This window comes from Sapajus apella, unplaced genomic scaffold, assembly GCF_009761245.1.
Source record: "Sapajus apella isolate SASKATOON/1434 unplaced genomic scaffold, GSC_monkey_1.0 scaffold2, whole genome shotgun sequence".
NCBI classification, from domain to species: domain Eukaryota; kingdom Metazoa; phylum Chordata; class Mammalia; order Primates; family Cebidae; genus Sapajus; species Sapajus apella.
In genome coordinates, this window is record NW_022436942.1 from 5,278,294 (window position 1) to 5,298,836 (window position 20,543).

At 33.8% G+C, this 20,543-nt stretch overlaps 1 protein-coding gene across 17 annotated transcripts in view; it reads left to right on the plus strand.

Annotated features, from left to right (window-relative positions):
• SOX5 (SRY-box transcription factor 5) overlaps window positions 1-20,543 on the plus strand; it is a 1,011,218-nt gene that overhangs the window by 700,559 nt on the left and 290,116 nt on the right. For all 17 annotated transcript variants that reach the window (XM_032284295.1, XM_032284302.1, XM_032284196.1 and 14 more), the window contains one exon: window positions 1,381-1,591. In XM_032284295.1, coding sequence (XP_032140186.1) covers window positions 1,381-1,591 — 211 coding nt within the window. The remainder of the gene's footprint in view (window positions 1-1,380; window positions 1,592-20,543) is intronic.

Here is a 20,543-nt window from a genome sequence, read left to right on the forward strand (position 1 = left end):
TGTCCCATGCAACAAACTAATGTTTGTAACATAGCCTGTTGTCCGTGGTCACTAATACCTGTTAACAAAAAAAATCATATTAACAGATTATGTTTGTATTGACATCTATATTTTAATATATTTTTTTAAATTACACTGATGGTTTTTAAACCAAGTATGTTAGCATATTTTTAAGCTAGTCAAAAATATTAGCATTAACCTTAAAAACGTTGAGTATCAATCAGTGTGATTTGTTATTTTTTGGAAGTCAACTGATTGTATTAATGTGTCTTAAATTGGTAGAGAAGAAATTTGCAAACAGGTATAATCTAATATTCTGAATATTAAATAGACACACACTCAAATATATTTTAATGCAAACTTTTAATGTTGTAGAATTAAATATTTTTAGGGTGAGACTCAAAGACCTTAAGATACAGCTTTATGTTTAAGATATCTGTTTTCTGAGAAGTAAAGGATTATGAAAGTGAGACACTAAACAAGGAAAATCTTTAAGCAGGAAAATTAATTTTTCTTTATCATTTCATGATCACTCCTAATAATTTCTAAAAAATTAACTTAGTATCTTTTATACAAAATATTCCTCAAATATACAAATTACCAGAGTTGTGCTAGAAATTGTGAGAAAATGACATAATAATATAAAATGATATTTATATTTTAGAATCATACAATAAATTATATTCATTCACATACCCGCATGATTATGAGGAAGAAAAACCACAACAAACTTTATTTTATTGGGTAAATGAGGATTAAAATACAAAATAGCAAAGAGTATTGACAGAAACTGTGTTTCATGTAACAAATAAAATTGAAAATTTCTTCAGCTTAGGCAAAAATAAACTTGGAATATTCTTGTCTGATGCCAGATAACCTGTGTGATGGATGCTTTCTTAAAAGTATGAGAGGCAGGTGGAAAACTAAAACTTTAATTAGAGTATTATCAAGAAGAGGCAGCTACTGAAAATGAAAATAAATTTTGTGTAATGTTATTTGTTTAAATATTACAAAGTCATGAAGAAGTTTAACACAAACGATCACTACTTTTACTATCTATAGAAAAATCTGAGACTGTCAAACAAAAGCAAAAAAATAAATCTCATAATAAAGTCTTTGTATAAGACTTTATTTTCATTTATACTCAGTTTGAAAGAGAGAATCTCCATAGTTTGGTTTCTCCTTTGAATAGATCTTTGACTTACTCTAGAACTAGCATGCAAAGTTAATTTATTCTTTTTTGAAATTTCTTGGTTTCTTTGGCTCTTGCAGAGTGAAATTTCACTTTTTAATCTTTCAGCTGAATAAGCCATATAACCAATTTTTTTTTTAAGTTACTGAATTTTAAGCAATCATTTGTCCTTTTCCTTTATCTTTCAGGAAGTTGATGGCAATAAAGTTATGTCTTCATTTGCCCCACACAACTCATCTACCTCACCTCAGAAGGCAGAAGAAGGTGGGCGACAGAGTGGCGAGTCCTTGTCTAGTACAGCCCTGGGAACTCCTGAACGGCGCAAAGGCAGTTTAGCTGATGTTGTTGACACCTTGAAGCAGAGGAAAATGGAAGAGCTCATCAAAAACGAGCCGGAAGGTAAAAGCTGGAAAAGAAAACAAAGTTGGTGCTGTGTCCTGATTTTCATACTTTGATTTTAACTTCTTGATTGGTTTTTCATTTACATTTTTAAAGTTAGGTTGGGCAAAATGGAAACCTACTGCTATGAAGATAGATAGTATAATTTTTCAGAAACACTTAAGCCTGTCTAACCCAATTTTTTAAATCATTTATTTATGTTGTGATGTTATTTTCACATATGAGTGAAGTAGTTGAGTGAAAAAGGTTCAGGAATCCAGTGTGGCAACGGAGCCGGGAATAGTCACCTACTTGCCAAATATCTGCAGTCTAGTTTGTTTCTCTTTATTTTTTTTCCCTTGAGAATCAATGTAGAATTGCCCTACATTTAACCTTTGCACGTTAATACATCTTATCCTACCTTGATATTTAGGTCCGTTTCTTGTATAGTCCCAAATTATTATCGGTAGGATTATTGCATATTTACAAATTAGTGGTTCTTTAACTTTTAGGTATGTTTTAACTTCCTATTTTTTCAACTTCCAGAAAGTCTTTCTTTTAAGATTTCATTCTGTAAATCTCTTTAATAGTTACTGATAGGAGCCTTCAGGTGATATGCACATGGACTAATCTTAAAGCAAATAAACCAACAAAATAACTGAGGCAAATTGTACAAACTTAGGCATAATTGACAATCATCCTTTAGGTTACACATGCTTACTAACTGCTATTTAACCCTCTGTCCACCCTAAGCATGGGTGCCATATTGCACACAAGAACATACCTCCTGTTTCAATCAGATTGAAATTTCAAACAAGCAAACAATGTTGTGCACACATATTGTATAGCAAAAATACACTGCATGTGTACTGTGTGTACTGTGTAACGATAAGTTGGGCTCATTTCTAGTCTGCTCGGACACTGGTAAATTATGAGGATATCTGATGCAAAATGTATGTTAACCTATATATTTGACAGTCATGTGACAAATATTTCTAGTCCCTACCAAATGCATAGCTGGGACCTGGATTTTGGTTAAAATTTATGCAATTCTCGTGATCTGAGAATTGGAAAGAATTTTAGAGATATTCTTGTCACCGAAAGACTTTAGATATTTTGTTACATGTTCCCTCATTCTCATGGAGATAAAAATAGAGAGTTGAGGGGAATCCAGACAACCTTATTTTTTAAAAAATGGATTTTTTCTAATATTAAAAATAATGCAGTTTTATAATAATTATTTTTAAAACATAAAACATTATAAGGAAGGAAGTAAAAATCATCTGAAGTCATAGCTATTCCTGTGTGAAAAAGCAATAATGCTAAATTAATTTATTTTTATACTGCTTCAGAAACTGAGTTTAGAATACTTGTGAAATATGCTAAACTTTAAAAAATAGTTTCTTTTTCTTTGAAAGAGTTAGAAAGTTAGAGATGGGAAAATGGGATACCTTATCTGAATTTTTTTGATATTTTTGATCTTATAGACTTGATTGCATTGTAATTTTTTGCATGAAGTCCAAGCTGCAGGTGATTTTTATTTTCTTCGTTATAATGTTAATATGAGGTTAACAGGATTCTTAACCTTAGGATGTGTTTTTTAATCTTTATTTTTATATATTCTGCTAATTTTTTATGATTAGCTTTATGCAAACGGTTCCCAACTTACAATGGATCCACTAGGATTTTCAGCTTTAAGACGGTGCAAAAGCAATACACTTTCAGTAAAACCATACTTCAAATTCTGAATTTTAATATTTTCCTGTATGCAGTAGGATACTCTCATTGCTGGGTGGTGGCAGGGAGCCATAGCTCCCAATCAGCCACGTGATCAAGAGGGTAAACAATTATACTCTACAGTATATTGTGTTGCCAGATGATTTTGCCCCATGATGGGCTAACAACCTGTGTTCTGAGCACATTTAAGGGAGGCAAGGCTAAGTTATGATGTTCAGTAGGTTAGCTGAATTAAATGTATTTTTGACCTAATGATATTTTCAACTTACAGTAGGTTTAAGGATATAACACTATCATAACTCTAGGAGCATCTATACTTTTAAAATATTGTGCTTCTTTTTTCACTTAGAATTATAGTATGAGTGTGTCTTCTGCCAAGCAATATACTTTGAAAAGAAATGACTGCCAAGGCTGACACAGTGGCTCAAGCCTGTTTTCCCAGCACTTTGGGAGGCCAAAATGGGTGAATCACCTGAAGTCAGGAGTTCAATACCAGCCTGGCCAACATGGTGAAAACCCATCTCTACTAAAAACACAAAAATTACCTAGGTGTGGCAGTACGTGCCTGTGGTCTAATCTACTCTGGAAGTCAAGGCAGGACAATCGCTCGAACCTGAGAGGAGGTTGCAGTGAGCCAGGACTGGGCCACTATACTCCAGCCTGGGCAACAGAGCAAGACTCTGTCTCAAAAAATCCCTAAATAAATTTTAAAAAATGATTGCCAAATATTCTAAAGTTTGGCCATGATTTACTATTGTAATTCATACATTCACTTTATTAAAAAAAAAAAAACAAAAAACCAGTTTTAGATTTATGGAAAAATTAAGCAGATAGAACAAGAGTTCCCATGTATTCCATCCATATACACAGTCTCCTCTCTTATTAACACCTTACATTAGTATGGTATATTTGTTAAAATAATGAACCAACATTGATACATTATTATTAACTAAAGTCCAGAGTTTATTTAAACTTCATTAGCTTTTACCAAGTATGCTTTTTCTGTTTTAAGATACCATCAAGGGTAACACATTATACTTACTTGTCATGTCTTCTTAGGCTCCTTTTGACTGTGACAGCTTCTCAGAATGTCTTGTTTTTCATGACCTTCAGAGTTTTGAGGAGTACTCTTCAGATATATTACAGGATGTCTCTCTATTGGAAATTGCCTGATATTTGTCTCAGTCAAATGAGTTTTGGAGTTTTATGAGGAAGATCACAGAAGTAAAATATCATCTTTGTCACCTCATAACAGTTACATACTTTCTTTGTAATTAAGAATGTTGGCATTGACCTTGATCATTGGCTGAAGTAGTGTTTTGCAAGTTTCTCCACAGTAAATGTGTTCTCTGTCCCTTTTCGACACCATAACCTTTGGAGGGGAGGAGCTCTGTGCAAGCCACACTTAAGGAATAGGCAGTTATGTTACTAGAGCTGGAGTATCTACAGAATTTATTTGGAATTTTCACATGGGAGATTTATCTTTTCTCTACCATTTATTATTTAATCATTTTTTTACATCAGTATGGACTCACAAATATTTATTTTTTATTTTGGGCATCATTTTACATACCACTATTATTGTGGTTGTGATAATGATGATGATTATTATTAGTTTAGCACTTCTTTTCTTTCTGGTACTGTAAGATACTGAGGGCTCATTTTGTACGTTTCTTGCTCCAGTGCTAGAATCATCCATACCTCCAGGAAGCTCTGGCTCCTTTTATTGGAGAATGATATTAGAACGCAAGATCTAAATGCTAGATATACTCCTTACTTCAGAGGTATCATTTCTTTTAGGGTTCTAAGTTGACAGAGCAATGAAAATATATGTATGTATACTAACCTGCATATGTATATATTTATAAATATTTCTATGTTTATATTTCAACCCAACTGGGGAAATACCTAGGAATGTGAGTGCTGGAATTTATGAGAGGATTATATTTTAGCCTTGCAAGAAACTGCCATACTATCTTCCAAAGTGGCTATAAGATTTTGTATTCCCACCGGGAATGAATGTGAGTTTCTTTTGTTCCACATTCTCATCAGAATTTGATATTGTCGGTTTATTTTATTTTATTCATTCAAATAGATGTGAAGTAGTATCTCATTCAATTAATTTATAGTCCTCTAATTTTGAGCAATGTTCAGCATATTTTTGTATGTTTCTATCCCTTTGATGAGGTGTCTGTTTAGATCTTTTGTTGATTTATTAACTGAATCATTTTCTTATCAATGAGTTTCTAGAATCCTTAGTATATTTTGAATACAAGCCCTGTCAGAAATATGTTTTGCAAATATTTTCTGCCAGCCTGCGGTTTGTGTTTGCATTGTCTTAACATGGTCTTTTGAGGAATAAACATTTTAACTTTAATGAAATTGAATTAACTTTTTGCATCGATTATGCTTTTGATGTCTGTAAGCAATCATCACATAATCCAGGGTCACTTAGATTTTCTCCTATCTTCTTGAAGTTGTATAGTTTTTCGTTTTACAGTTTAGGTCTATGATCCCTTTTGATTTAAATTTTGTAAAATGTAGTTCTGTGTCTGCATTCATTCATTTTTTGTTTGCATATGGAAGTCCAATTGTTCTAAGACCATTTGTTAAAAAAGCCATTATTTCTCCATTAACTTACCTTTTTCCTTGCCAAAGATCAACTGAATGTATTTGTGTGGATCTATTTCTGCTTTCTGTATTTTGTTCCATTGATCAGTTGGTCTGTTTTCTTGCCAGTAACATGCTGTCTTGATTACTGTATCTTGATAATAAGTCTCGAAGTTGGATAGTGTTAGCCCTCCAACTTTCTTCTTTTTCTTCAATATTGTGTTGGTGTCCTGGGTCTGTTGCCTTTTCTTGTAAACAGAATCAATTTGTTGACATCCGCAAAATAACTTACTTGGATTGTATTAGGATTGTGTTATACCTGTAGATAATGTTGGGAAGAATTTACTCCTTTAAAATACCAAGTTTTCATATTCATTAACACAAATATCTCTCTATGAAGATCTTTATTGATTCCTGTTGAGTTTCATAGTTTTCCACGTACAGATCTTAAACATATTTTGTTACATTTATACTGCTATTTTTTTGGTGTACAAACTTAAATGTAAATATAAATTGTATCTTTTTAATTTTTTAATCTTTTCAATATTTTTATTTTTATTTTTATTTTTTATCATACTTTAAGTTCTGGGGTACGTGTGCATAATGTGCAGGTTTGTTACAAAGGTATACATATGCCATGATAGTTTGCTGCACCCATCAACCCGTCATCTACGTTAGGTACTTCTCCTAATGCTCTCCCTCCCCTCGCCTCCCGCCACAGGCCCCAGTGTGTGATGTTCCCCTCCCTGTGTCCATGAGTTCTTGTTCAACTCCTTCTTATGTCTTTTTAATTTATATTTCAATTATTGCTGACATATGGGAAATTGACTGTAGTATATTACCCTTGCATCCTTTGGCTTTTCAGGATTCGCTCTTAGCTCTAGTAGTTTTTACAGATTCCATGAAATCTTCTACATAGACAATCATGTCATCTGCAAACAAAGACGGTTTTATTTATTCCTTTTAAAGATAAATACTTTTTTTTGTCTTCTTGTATTAGCTAAGAGCTCCAGCACAATGTTGAGTAAGAGTAGTAAGAGGGGACATCCTTGCCTTGTTCTTAATTATGAGGGGGAAAGCATCTAATTCTCACCATTAAGTGTGATGTTAGTTGTGGGAGTTTTGTAAATTTTTTTTTTTTTATTAGAGAAGCCACATAAATGTGGCCACTTCAACTTTTTTTTTTTAATTGCATTTTAGGTTTTGGGGCACATGTGAAGAACATGAAAGATTGTTGTATAGGCACACGCATGGCAGTGTGATTTTACCAAGTTGAGAAGGCCCAACTCTAATCCTAGTCTGCTGAGAGTTTTTATTATGAATAATTGTTAGAATGTGTCAGATAATTCTTATGCGTCTATTGATTGATGCATGGCTATGGTTTTTTTCATTAGACTATTGATGTGATATGGTTTTCAAATATTGAACCAGGCTTGCAAATTTGGAATAAATCCCACTAGGTTATGGATTATAGTTATTTTTATATATTGTTGGATTTGACCGGTTAATGTTTTGTTGAGGATTTTTACGTCTATGTTTATGAGAGTTACTAGTCTATAGCTTTCCTTTTATGTAAGGTCTTTATCTGTTTTTGGTTGTTAATGCTGACTTCGTAGAATGAGTTAGGAAGTGTTCTCTCACATGTTAATTATTAGTTTTCATTTATGATGCCTTCAGAGTTCAGGACTAAGGTCTAGCAAGAACCAGTTTTGTGATAGTATGTGTTGTATTTTAAAAGTAGCTTTTGGGGGTTTAGCTTTAGATGATGTTCTCCATGGAAATTTGGTATATGGTCTTGGTATTCCCCCAATTTATGTTGACTTGTGAGTGTATACATATACTCTTCATTTGAAAGTGTATAACAGGTGATGCCCAGTGAATATGTCTCAACAGGAAAGAGGGCAAGAGAAAGACACCTCCCCCACCTAATTTTCTTAGCAGGAGACATTAAGATTTACTGGGGCCTGGGCACAGTCGCTTATGCTTATAATCCCAGTATTTTGGGAGGCTGAGGCAGGTGGATCACCTCAGGTCAGGAGTTTGAGACCAGCCTGGCCAACATAGTAAAACCCCATCTCTACTAAAAATACAAAAAAAAAAAAAAAAAGAAAAAGAAAAAATAGCTGGGCATGGTGGGGCACACCTATAATCCCAGCTGCTCAAGAGTCTAAGGTAGGAGAATCGCTTCAACCCAGGAGGCAGAGGTTTCAGTAAGCTGATATCTTGCCACTGCGCTCTAGCCTGGGCAGCAAAGCGACACTCAGTCTCAATAACAAAAACAAAAACAAAACAAAAGAACAAGAAAAAAAAAACAACTGTGAAATGTGAATTAAATAAGTGTAATATCTATAAAGAACAACTCAGGTAAAAAGGAAGAGACAGACCATCCACAGCAGGAAGGGTAGACACAAAGAAACCTCACTATTGTACCTGGACAAGAGGTTTTTATTAATTCATTTCTTATAACAATGTACATTGTGTACTTTCGCCTCTGCAAATATATTAAAAGCTGAGCTGAGGAGTGATTTGGTAAATATAATAAAGACAAAGAGAAAATACAGAGGTAGTATTTATGAAAGATTGGAATACAAATTGCACAAAGCAATCATCTAAAAGTGTTAGATTCGGAAAGGTAATTTTAACATAAGCATAGAACCACTAAGATGCATTTATGTTTACATACACAAAATTCTTTGGCATGTGCTTTGAACACGCAGAGCTATAAATAGACTCACTTTTATTGATAATTTGCTATGACAAGAATGTTTCTTTAATAACTGCAACGATGGGAGAAATGCATTAGGGAGTAATTTCTGTATTTGAGTAAGGCAATGATCTTAATCACCAAAAAAAAAAAAAAGGAACAAAGCAAAAATGTGTCATAAAAAGAATAGTAGAACATTGACAGAATTTTCTGTTTTTTTTTTAATTACAAGAAAAAATTGGTATATATGTATATGTGTGTGTGTATATATATATATGTTACGGAAACATATACAACTCTTCCAACAATTGGAAAGCTACCTTGGCTTTAAAGACTTCATTAATCAAAGGATATGATTTGACCTGAGAATAGTCACCAAAACCTTACATCATCTTAGCATCAGGACAATGACACTATGTTCAGAGCAAACGTTCCAAAGCTCTGTGATGCACCATAGTATCAGAAAAAATAAAATACTTTGGAGTAGATTTAACAAAATAACTAAAAAACTTATACTCTGAAAACTATAAAATATTGTCTTAACTCTGTGATGAGAATAACATCATGGTGATGAGGGAAGCAAAGATAGAATGAATGTAACTAAATGTTAAGCTCACAAATATATGCCACAGAAAAATCTTTTCTTCCCTCAAGCTATTTTTTCCATTGTTTTTCAAAGGCCATTAAAATGAACAGCAGGTTGTGATGAAAATTTCATTAAGCCCCAGCTAAATCATTATGAGGGTGTCATATTCATGTCTGCTTTCTTTCATCCGGGGGGGAGGCAGATTTCAATAGAAAGTCCGTATTATTTCCGACCATACCCCTGCCAACAGCAAACTAACACAAATTCAGAAGTTAGAATAGTGTGCCATACAAAAGGAGGCCACTGAGGTGAAATGATTACAAAGAAAATTAGATTTGCATATGGGTTAAAGAAAAGACAGCTCTCTTTAATTTTAGCCAGACTATCTTTCAAGTGATTAATTAAAATATTTTACAACTTATAAATAGGAGAATAATATCTTGATATATTTTGTTTGCATCTTTTTCTTCTATCAGAGATTTTCCCTGTCATTACACAAAATGCTCTGATTCTTATTTATTCTTATTTATCCAGGGTCACTTTAACTGACATGGAATGCTAAGGTGCATAGTATATTCATGGTTTTAAATATTTGGTCTATGTAACATAGTTACATTATATTTTGTAATAACTATGGTCTATCAGTTGGTCTTCAGTTATTAAACCTAACAGTTAAGAATGAAATTTAATATGACAATATGTGACACATAATTTCTATAATTCCTGTATCAAGACATTGAATAAATAATGATGTATTAAAGGAAAATACATAAAATATATAAATTGTTATATATAAATATATAAATCGTTACCATGTATTAAGTATATATTATGTGTTAACTACAATTTTAAGTAATTTATATGGAATGCTTCTTTTAATCTTTGTGAAAACCTTATAACCCAGGCTCCCATGTATAGCCATTCTAGTTTCAGGGAGTACCATTCACATGATCTCAATATCCTGATTCCCATTATCTCCATTTCCAGATGAGGAAACTGATAATTAAATATGTTTTAAAGTGATCAAGTCAGGGTCACTTTTCAACCTCAAGTTAACCTAAGACTAGAATCTATGCCCTTAACCAATACTTAATGCTGTTCCTTCCAATGAAGGATTTTGCCAAATAATCATTTACTGTTACCCTTTAGCACATGTGTATCTAAAGTTTAACTATTTAATAATATATTATAGGAAAATTTAATAGTATAATATTGAATAATAGTAGTGATTAATAATTTCCTCCTAAAGTGAGTTTCTTATGCCTCAATAGTGATCAATTTTCCTGAAAATTTTAAATTGGAAATTAACTCAGTTTTTACTGCTCAAAAAGAATGCCTTGGAGAGTACCTTAATAAAAAACTTGTTTTAGAAAAATGTCTGAGACCAAAACAATGGTGGAATAATAGGATTTAAGAATTCAAGTGAAATATAGATACATTTTAGGCCTCCATTCCCTTTTAAAAAGAGAGAGACCAGGATAGAGATGTATGTGCCTGAGACCACACAGCAGTTGATGTTAAATCTAAAGCAAGAATCCAGTCCATGATTATGGGTCCAGGTTCCTGTTTTCCCTTTCAGTTACATCATACATTCAGATATTCTTTTCTCACTTTTTAAAAAAATTTTAGAAATAGTGTTACCATCTTAGTTTTAAAGACCATTTCATTAAATTTGAACAAATCAAAGGCACCCAACCATCTTAATTTTGCGAGTAAGTAAAGGTAGATAAGTATTCATGAAAGTCCTGTATCCAGGAGTGGACATAAATGTAGATCAGCAGTTAAATTGAAGAGTCTGATAAGGCTAATTACAGTTCATGTGAAAAGAATTTGTGCCATGATAAGAACCTTAGAAATCTCAATTAAAATAGAATCCTTAAGATACAAGATTTTAACTGACTTCTTATTTTAATCTTTCTATATTTATGTCTACATCACCTTCAGCATCTCTTCGAAATGGCCATGTCAGCTTATACACACAGTGAAGTTTCTTCCTCCTCCTACTACAACAAACACAGCTCACTTTTCATGGGTTTCCATCCCTTCTATCTACAACTCTCTTCTTTTCCCCAAGCCTAAAATACTAGGAGTTGTTTACATGTGCTGTTTTTACTTTTTTACCTGCCTCCATTGTTATCCTTACTCAAATTAAATTTTCCATTTATTTTTCAGTTTTTCCTGCAATGTTAAACTGCTTACGTTTGAGGGAAGTGTACATACCAAATATTTAAAATATTTGTTGAAAGAATGTCTCTACTGCTTCGGTGTTGCCCTCTTGCTGCCTTGGGTAAAGGAGAGGAGAGACCTTAACAAATGTCCGGCTTTCCTGCCAGATGCTATGTGGGCTCTTTCATTTAATCCTCCAAAACTCTTATAATTTCTTATCTTAAAAATGAGCAAATGAGCCTTACTGATTTGCTCATGTTATTATATGGAAGAACTTGAATTAGAACAAAAGTACTATCCTCTAAAAACTCCTTACCATTGTCTACAAAACCGTATGTAATCTGACTCAACCCTATTTTCCCCCCTTAATCTTATTTTCCACCACTCTTCAAAGTACACATTCTCATACAATCTTATCAAATCTCATCATACATGTAGCTCTCTCAACAGTCTCTGTTTTGAATACTACTGTGCTGTTTCATATGTCATTCCACTGTCTTAAATGTTGTTTCCCGTGTTATCTACCTGATGAATTTTTATTCATATTTTAAGACCCAATGCTTTCCTCAAACAACCTTGTCAGAATTTGAGTCAGTCTACACTGCTAATACTAACTCATGTGTATAGTTCTTACCACATTATTATTGTTTATTTACATTCTGTCATCTACAATAGCATGTGGTTGTCTAAATAAAATGTTATTAATTCCTACGTGCTTCATTTCCTAATAATGTGCTTGGCACATTGGAGGATCTTGTTTAACTGTGGATGGCGGTCAACCTACTAAATGGCATTTTGTAGCCTTGCTAAGTCTTCTCTACAAACTGATTAGGTGTCATTTGTCTTTTTAATCAAATTCTGCCTTTCTATTTTTTAATATATCCTATTCACACTCTTCTTCTGCCTCATCTTTTTCACTCATGCGTTCCATCTTCTCCAACCTTCTCATATACATATCCCTATCCTTATTTAATTTTAAGATCATTTATTTCCATTCTTTCTGTGGCTTAGAAGTTAAAATGTTGTCCTCAGTCATAAAGCAAGATATTTTAATACCCAAGATACAAAACTAAAATACACAGATGAACTGTTTTTTATGCAAATGAAAACTTTATATTTACATTAATCTTTGAAATGACTCATATTGCATATTTCTCTAAGAAGATATGGTAACATTATCCATGGATTAATGGCCATAGCTAATTCTCTTCAGTTGCTATAAGTAAAGTGAGAAATGAATTGGCTTGATTTTTGAAAAATTTTCCAGAATTTAAAGCTATAACTTGTTCTTTAATAGTGTTTCAACATCATGGAGCCAAGCACCCTTTTCTAGGTAAATAGAGCTGGTATGGGAGACAGTTTGTATTTCTCATAATGGGCTCTAGATTGGGGCAGTCTTATTATTGGATCTTTCCCTCCGCAACCTCTCCTACCTGTTCTTCTTAGGGGGTATGGTGAAAGAAAAGTAATGTTCTTTTTAACACCTTTCCTATTCCTTCTAGTCTTCCAACGTGTCTAACAGCTTCCCTAAGAGGTAGCAGAATTTCCAAAATCAGGATTCATGAGTTTCTTCAGAGGCTTTATAAATCCTGGCAATTGTTTGCAAAATGAGGAATATGTATGTATTTGTACATTTTTGGGGAGATAATCCACAACTTTTCTCTGGCCTTCAAATGAATCCACAATGTAAAAAGAATAATTAGAATGTTGGTATTCAGTGTTTGAGTGTCAGTCATGAATCTGCCACTGATTATTAAGTGATAAGAATTTAACATATATGTAGTTTAGTCTCTGGTCAATTTTGAGGGGATAATTTATAGATATTTAGCAATATTTGGGAGTATAATTTTATCTATTTTTGTTCTTGAATTTTGCATCATTTGCAGGAAATGCAAATTTTAATTTTAAGTAAGAGTTTTTTTTTTTGCCTAAAAGTGAGTGTCTACCTTATAGTTTACATTATAAAAAATTATATGTACTTGCCTTTAATTTGCTATCATAATTGTATTAATGTAATAAATATCTGACCTCTGTTGGCAATGCTAACTGCCCTACTTTTATCAGAGGATTGTTGAAGGATACAAATGAAGTAATGTACATCAAAGTACTTTGTAAATTATAACCAACTTGGAACTGTACCAGTTATTGTCATTATTTCACTCTGGCTACCTTGAAACATTGTTACTTTAAGTATACCAGAAATATTATATATTTCAATGTAATTCTCCTTCACACAATTTTAATACTATATACTTAAAATATGCTTCTTTCCCAACATACATTTATATACTGAAAAACTGGGACTCAGAGCTGCAAAAATCTGGAAATTTAGGATAGGTAGTCAACAACAAAAACAATAACAAATTCAACAGTTGTAAAAATCCTAGGACAGGTAGTTACTTTGATGTTTATTTATATACATTTCCCCAAATAAATATGTTGTTAGGCAGCTGCCTAAATGAGCAATAACTTTGGAAAAAAATTTCTAAATTGATAAGGATTAAATTGAAACTTGTAAACAATGTGTAACCAGGAGGGAGAGTTTTAACATTGGATTTGTGGATTTCTGTTATTTCTGTCTCCAAAGTAAATGTGAATATGAGCTGAAGACAAATATAATTGAAGCCCACATTTTCATAGTTTCTAAGATTTTAGCTTTCTCTTACGTGGTTGATTCCCCACCATCCACTTTACTTTTTGTCTTTTCATTTTGTGCTGTGACAGCCTCATTATCTTTCTGCTGATGCTTTGTGCACTGTCTTATGTTTAAACATCTAGCAAATACACTTGGGACATTTGATGATCTCTTCCCTGAGTGTGCGCATGTGCACGTGTGTGTGTGTGTGTGTGTGTGTGTGTGTGTGTGTGTGCATGTGTGAGTGTAGTTCCCCTTTCAGATCCCACATATGCTTGGTTTTATTTAGCATCTGTATCTGTCAGTGTTCTTCCTTCTGAGCATGACGCCCACACCTCCAAAATTGTTTTGCCATGATGAGTGTGCTCCTTGTGTGTGAGAAACTGCATTTATTTGTGAAATTTTTGTTTCTACTAGAACTACACTTTATCATTATTTAAACAACTAGAACTTTTCCCCTGAACTTCTTCAGATAATCTTTGCTCACAGTTTATATTTCAAGACCTTAAAGGCAGAACTTTTTACCAAACTTAGCGTTACTTTGCATGAAACAGTTTATTGCCTTTAGTATGGGCTTTTAAAAAAGAGTTCTCTTCTGAGAAAAAATGAAAATAATGGAATGAGTTTCAAAAGATATGTGGGGTGGCAGACTTCAAGCCTTCACCCTCAGGATCATCTATAGACTGTAGACCATTGTTGCGTAAAGGAAATACCAGGATTTTCATTCATATTCCCCCTCCTCCTCCCTCTCTTTCTTGCCCTGTGCAATGTGATTCAAATTCTTGGAGGCAAATACTCTAAAACATGCACTTAATCCAACCTATACCATTTGTGAGATTGGATTGGACAGTTTTATGTTTATTCCTAGATGTTTATGAACAAAACAGTAGTATATACATTGTTCATTGTTTATCCTTTTAAAACTTGAAAAAAATCAATATTATTGTATAATTTATCTTTTTGATATTTGCATCTGTCACAAAAATAATTCACTTTAGTTGATTACACCTTCTATGATACTTGTAATTTTTACAGAAATTATGGTAATGTCCTTTTAATTTTTATTACAAATGTTTTGACTATAAAATCATTAAATCCTCTAAATAGATATAAAGTTTCTTTCCCTGATTTCTGGGTGCTAAAGAAGGTGTTATTAGCAGTATATTTTAATCTGTGGTGTGCTGCAGAACTACATGTAATTATTCTGTGGAAAAGACAGGCCCCTGGTGCATGGTATGTGGCCTTGTGAACATCCCTACAGGCATTCTATGCTTGATGTTTGAGTTTACATTATAAATCACCAGCTTGTTCTTATAATTTAAATGTCTGTTTTTGAGCAGCTCTTTAGAAATTAAACGGAACCATGTTACATTAACAGGTAACTTAAAGTAGAAATTCAGATTTACCCCTTAATCTTACCCACTTTTTAATTACCATTTTTATGGGGAAATTATGGAGATTGGCTTGCCTAAGTTCAAAATCCCAAAGCATTCCATTAATTGGGCAAGGAAGAGGGCACTTTGAAATTCACTCTTGTTTTAAAATCACATTTGATGAGGTGGGAAAAATATAAGTGAACGGATCAGGGGAAAAGCCTAAAGATACTTTAATTGGCAGAGGTTTGAGTTGCTTTTGTTTAGTTACTCACTGTCCTTTTGACAAAGTACATGTTGAAGAGGCTTTGTAAGTGCTGTTCCACTGAAGGACAAACAAGGGTACTTTTCAATTGAGCCCTTTTAAGTTTTGTTCCTCACACTCCCGCTGCTGTTGGAGGCTACTCCTAATGCATTGTGGCTATGTGTTCATCTATGCAGTCTGTCACTGAAAAATGTCTCTCTTCTTGTTGAGCAAGCTAGAGTCTAACCTCCAGGCACCCTTTTCAAAAGCACCACTGTATGGAAATCGACACTCATAAAATGATGATAAAGAAAAGAGTTTATTTTTTAAAGGTCAGGACAAGAAGACACCCTCAAATGCTGTAGAGCCTATTTCTTCAGGAATAAGTGTTTTAACTTTAGCACTGAGTTAGCTGAGTTTGAAGCCTGGTAATTTTTCAACAGTAAAGTGAAGCTTGTTCACTGTCATCTCCTTTTCAAGTGGTATCGATCATAGAAGTTTATTCTGATATTTCTTATTTCATTAGTGTTACAGGAAATTAATTTATATTTTCCTGAAATACCTCTGGCTTGGTTCAAAAGGTTCAGAGATTGCCCTTGGTGAACTTTTTATATAGCACGTCCTGACATCCTGGAGCTGAGATCCAGTGTTGTCTGTATAAGAAAATCATTTGTCCCAGAGACCTTCTATTTTTCTTAACTAGAGCTTGTACTTTGGCTAATAAAATGTAATGATATTTATGATTATAGCCTTCATTATCTTCATCTTCTCTTAATAATCAAGCCATCATTCTTGGCTATTTGACCTAATATAAACAGAATTCTATTTGATTCCTGCTCATACATTAGTTTGTCTACTAACAGGACTATATAAGTCATTCCAAATCTCTCTTTACCCAAACATTTCTAGAACTTTCTAAATCTCTCAGATAAATGGTGTGCCTGTTTTCTTGTCCTTCACTAAAACTAGCAGTTCCAGACTTTCCGTTTCAATGCATAGATCACTTAAAGAAGATCCATTGACCCAGACTCTAAATTTAAAATTAAACATGAGGAGAATGTGCCAGCCCGTCTTGTTGCTTATGTGCCACAGCTTTTGGGGATATCATTTATCCAAGAGTGAAGAGCCAGCCACCTGTTTCTGAGGCCTCTTTTCCCTCATATTAAAGGTCCAGGCCTTTGCTGAATAGTAACACTCTAATCTGGGCAGCATACATAGCATTTTTCTGAAATGGATTTGTCAGACTAGCTGGAGGATTTTGTGTGTCTGTGCCTGCATGTGTGTTTTTCACTCAGTTACCCTTGAGGCACTTGTCAGGACCGTGCATATTAAAATTAATCAGACCTCCTAGGCCTGTGTGACTGTATGTTTAACATGAAGAAGTGGATATCAAGCATTTGCCCTAATTAAATAGGCCTGCTTGGGTTGGTTCTAGTGGATGCTTGGTCTTTTTTCTTAAATAGGAGTTGCTTATGAGAAAGGCACAGACAGCACTAGAGTCAGTGGAGAGCTCACTCAGAATTTCCTTTGCCACCTGCTCCCAGAGTTCTGACACTTCGAGGACTCCCAGTGTGCCCGTCTGAACTACTCTTGATGTTAAGGACAAATATGGCCAGCATCACGAGGGAGCAACAAGGCAAGGGCAGAACAGGATGAGCATATGACCTGGGCATTTTGCAAGATTAAGATAGCCCGTCTTACATGTTGACAAACTTTGAATACCAGATTGTGCTCCTTGCTCTCATTTTTTGGATGACCAACTTTGGAGGTTTCTTAATTTTAATTCTTAAAATTAAGAATAAGTGCCCTTTTTTGATGTCCTGAATTTGAAAGGCAACTTCCATTCATCTATCTTTTCCATTAATTGCTTCCTAGGTGATTTATACATTATAGGGAAGTCCTTTATGAGAAGATAACTACATATATATGTGTTTACTTCTACTCTGATAGTTTCTGGGCTGTCACAGGACATTTGAACGCAAACTTTTATGAAGTGGAAGCTCAAAATAGTGAAAATGTCACAGACTGACACAGCATAGTATTTTTCTTATATGTGTATTAAATGTCACAAATAAGGTAAATTCTAAAACACTGACCTGAGTTTGTGCAGTTCATACCCAGTTCGTGTGTATTTCTTAGACTTTTCTTGTATTTTAAAAAATACATATAGAAAAATACATTTAGAATCTTATAATTAGATCTTAATTTTTTACACATACGTGTGCACATGTGCACACACACACAGCCATGCACCACTTAATGTGAATATATTCGGAGAAATGCATCCTTACGTGATTTTGCCATTGTGCAAACATCATAGAGTGCACTTACACATAACTAAATGGTGTAGCCTATTGCCCCTAGGCTGCAAACCTATATAGCATGTTACTGACCTGAATACAGTAGGCAATTGTAACACAAAAGTAAGTATTTGTGTATTTAAACATAGAAAAGGTAGAGTAGAAATATGGTATTATAATGTTATTGGATCCCTGCCGTATATGTGGTCTGTCATTGACATTAATGTTGCTATGTGGAGAGTGACTGTATATGGAATAACTCATAGAGCCAACATTAGAAACCATTGGAAAAATAATGAAAAACACCCAAATGTTAAAGAGTTTGAGGATATAGTTCAGTAAATTTCTGAATAACCACAGCCAGTAATCCGGTGAAATATTGCTCTGGCAGGACATCGTACCTAATGATTTGTTCCTTCCCAAATTGAAAGAGATGATTCCAGAAAAAAAAAAAAAAAGGCTATTTTTTTCCAGCTTTTTATCCCTTTCTTTTCATCACATTTAATATTTTAAAGGATCCGCCTTTTAGTCTATATCCTCTCTCTTTTATGTGGGCATGCAGCTCACACGTAGAGAACTGTATCAGCAGTGCCAAGCAACTGTCTGTTACCTGACAGCAACATAGAAACCCCTCCTCTGTTCACTTAGTTGCTGCTGGTTATTTATTAACACAATACAGACTGTTCAGTGTGGGTGGATATGAAATAGAAAGAAAAATAAAGGCCCTGAACAAGTAAATACATCTTTCATCATTTCTTTTGTTTGGTGTGTTTACTGTGTGCTATTCTTGGTCAATAGAAGTTGTTTGACAGTTCTGCAAAAGGGTAAGGAACTTTTCTTGAACTTTATCTTTGTATTTGTCTCTGTAGAAAAAGTTTTCTGTTTACCATTCTCTTTTTATTGTAAATTCTCTGTAAAATAATTTTTGAAGATTTTTACTGCTATTAATATGACAAATGCAGGTGATTATGAAACGTGATGGACAGTTTAACCTAATTTGTGTGAAATGGACAGTTAAGAGATTATAATTCCAAAATAGTTTTCATATGTAAACTTTTTAAATTAGAAGCCTATAAGGAGATATTTTATAAATCATCTTTTTAAACTCCTTCTAAGAAATATACCATTTGTTCTCAGGCCTGTGTAAGCTCCACTGAAACACTGAGTCTTGATTTAATTACTATTTAAGTTGTCTCCTCCCCACACATTAATATAATATCAATGTAGAGCTCATTGCATGGTATAATTACTGAAGAGATCAGTAGTTGCAGAAGCACACAGTAATTGAGCACGTCTGTTTATTATAACAGGACAGTGCTCCTATTACGGCATTTATTGTGCTAATAGATATGGATTGATTCGCTGTTTCACAGGAATTAAATCTCTGTTGCTTAGGCCTTTCTTTTCTGAGAAGTTACGCTTTGTAAAAATTTGCCTGAGAGGTTTATGTATCACAATGTGACATTAGTCATGTCTTGGGAGCAGAAAGCCATATAAATGAACAAAATGCACCCTCACCCCCCTTTGAAGTTTTGTTTTCCTTCTCTATTTTTTTAATTTTTTTAAGCTGTAATTTTCCTGCGTCAGTCCTTGCTCCAGCACTTTAGGATTTTTCATTAATGTCAAGATAACACGTCTCAGTGAAGAAAAACATATAAATATGGAGGTTGCCATATTGACAGCAGTACAGTATAAATAAAGGAGATCAGTTCTCAGTCCTTGTGTAGTATAGCTCTCCAGCTTTCAGTGAGAAAAAAGGTCCAATATCCAAGTAAATGGGATAGGAATTAGATGTGTTTGCTCATATTTTACCTTCTCAGTGCTTAAGTTTTTTTGTTTTTGTTTTGAGACAGACTCTCGCTTTATCTCCCAGGCTGGAGTGCAATGGTGTGATCTTGGCTCACTGTAATCTCCGCCTCCCAGGTTTACGCAATTCTCCTGCCTCAACCTCCTGAGTAGCTGGAACTACAGGCACCTGCCACTATGACCAGCTAATTTTTGTATTTTTAGTAGAGCTGGGGTTTCACCACATTGGCCAGGCTGGTCTCGATCTCCTAACCTCAGGTGATCCACCCACTTTGGCCCCCCAAAGTGCTGGGATGCAGGCATGAACCACTCACCTGGCCTTCAGTGCTTAAGTTTTGAATGAGAACTATAGCCGTTCTTGACCTGCACTTCAGTAGGACAAGCTGTTGTTGCTTTACTTAGTCTTTCTCCTTTGATGGCATGGGAATCATTAGAAATGAAATAGTGTAACTGAAATTGCTCATTTTCTTTAGCACAGCTTTTTCACTTACAGGATTATAATTAGGAGTTAATAAAGAATATTAATTAAGTAAAAAGGAATAGGAAATCTTAGAGTTCTTATTTTTTTATTGCCAGAATTTTTTCCTTTGCTTTTTTAATTAAAACTATTTCAATAAAAAATATTTGATCAGTTTTAAAGTATATATATTATATAGAGATTTATACACTATACCTTTTGAAATGTTCTGTCTAAATTGCAAACAATATGAAACCTTCTAAAATATTACCTATTTGTTGATTTGGAAATGTACAATTAAAGTAGTATTAAATCTATCTGTCCTGTATCTATTTCTATATGTATATCGATACTA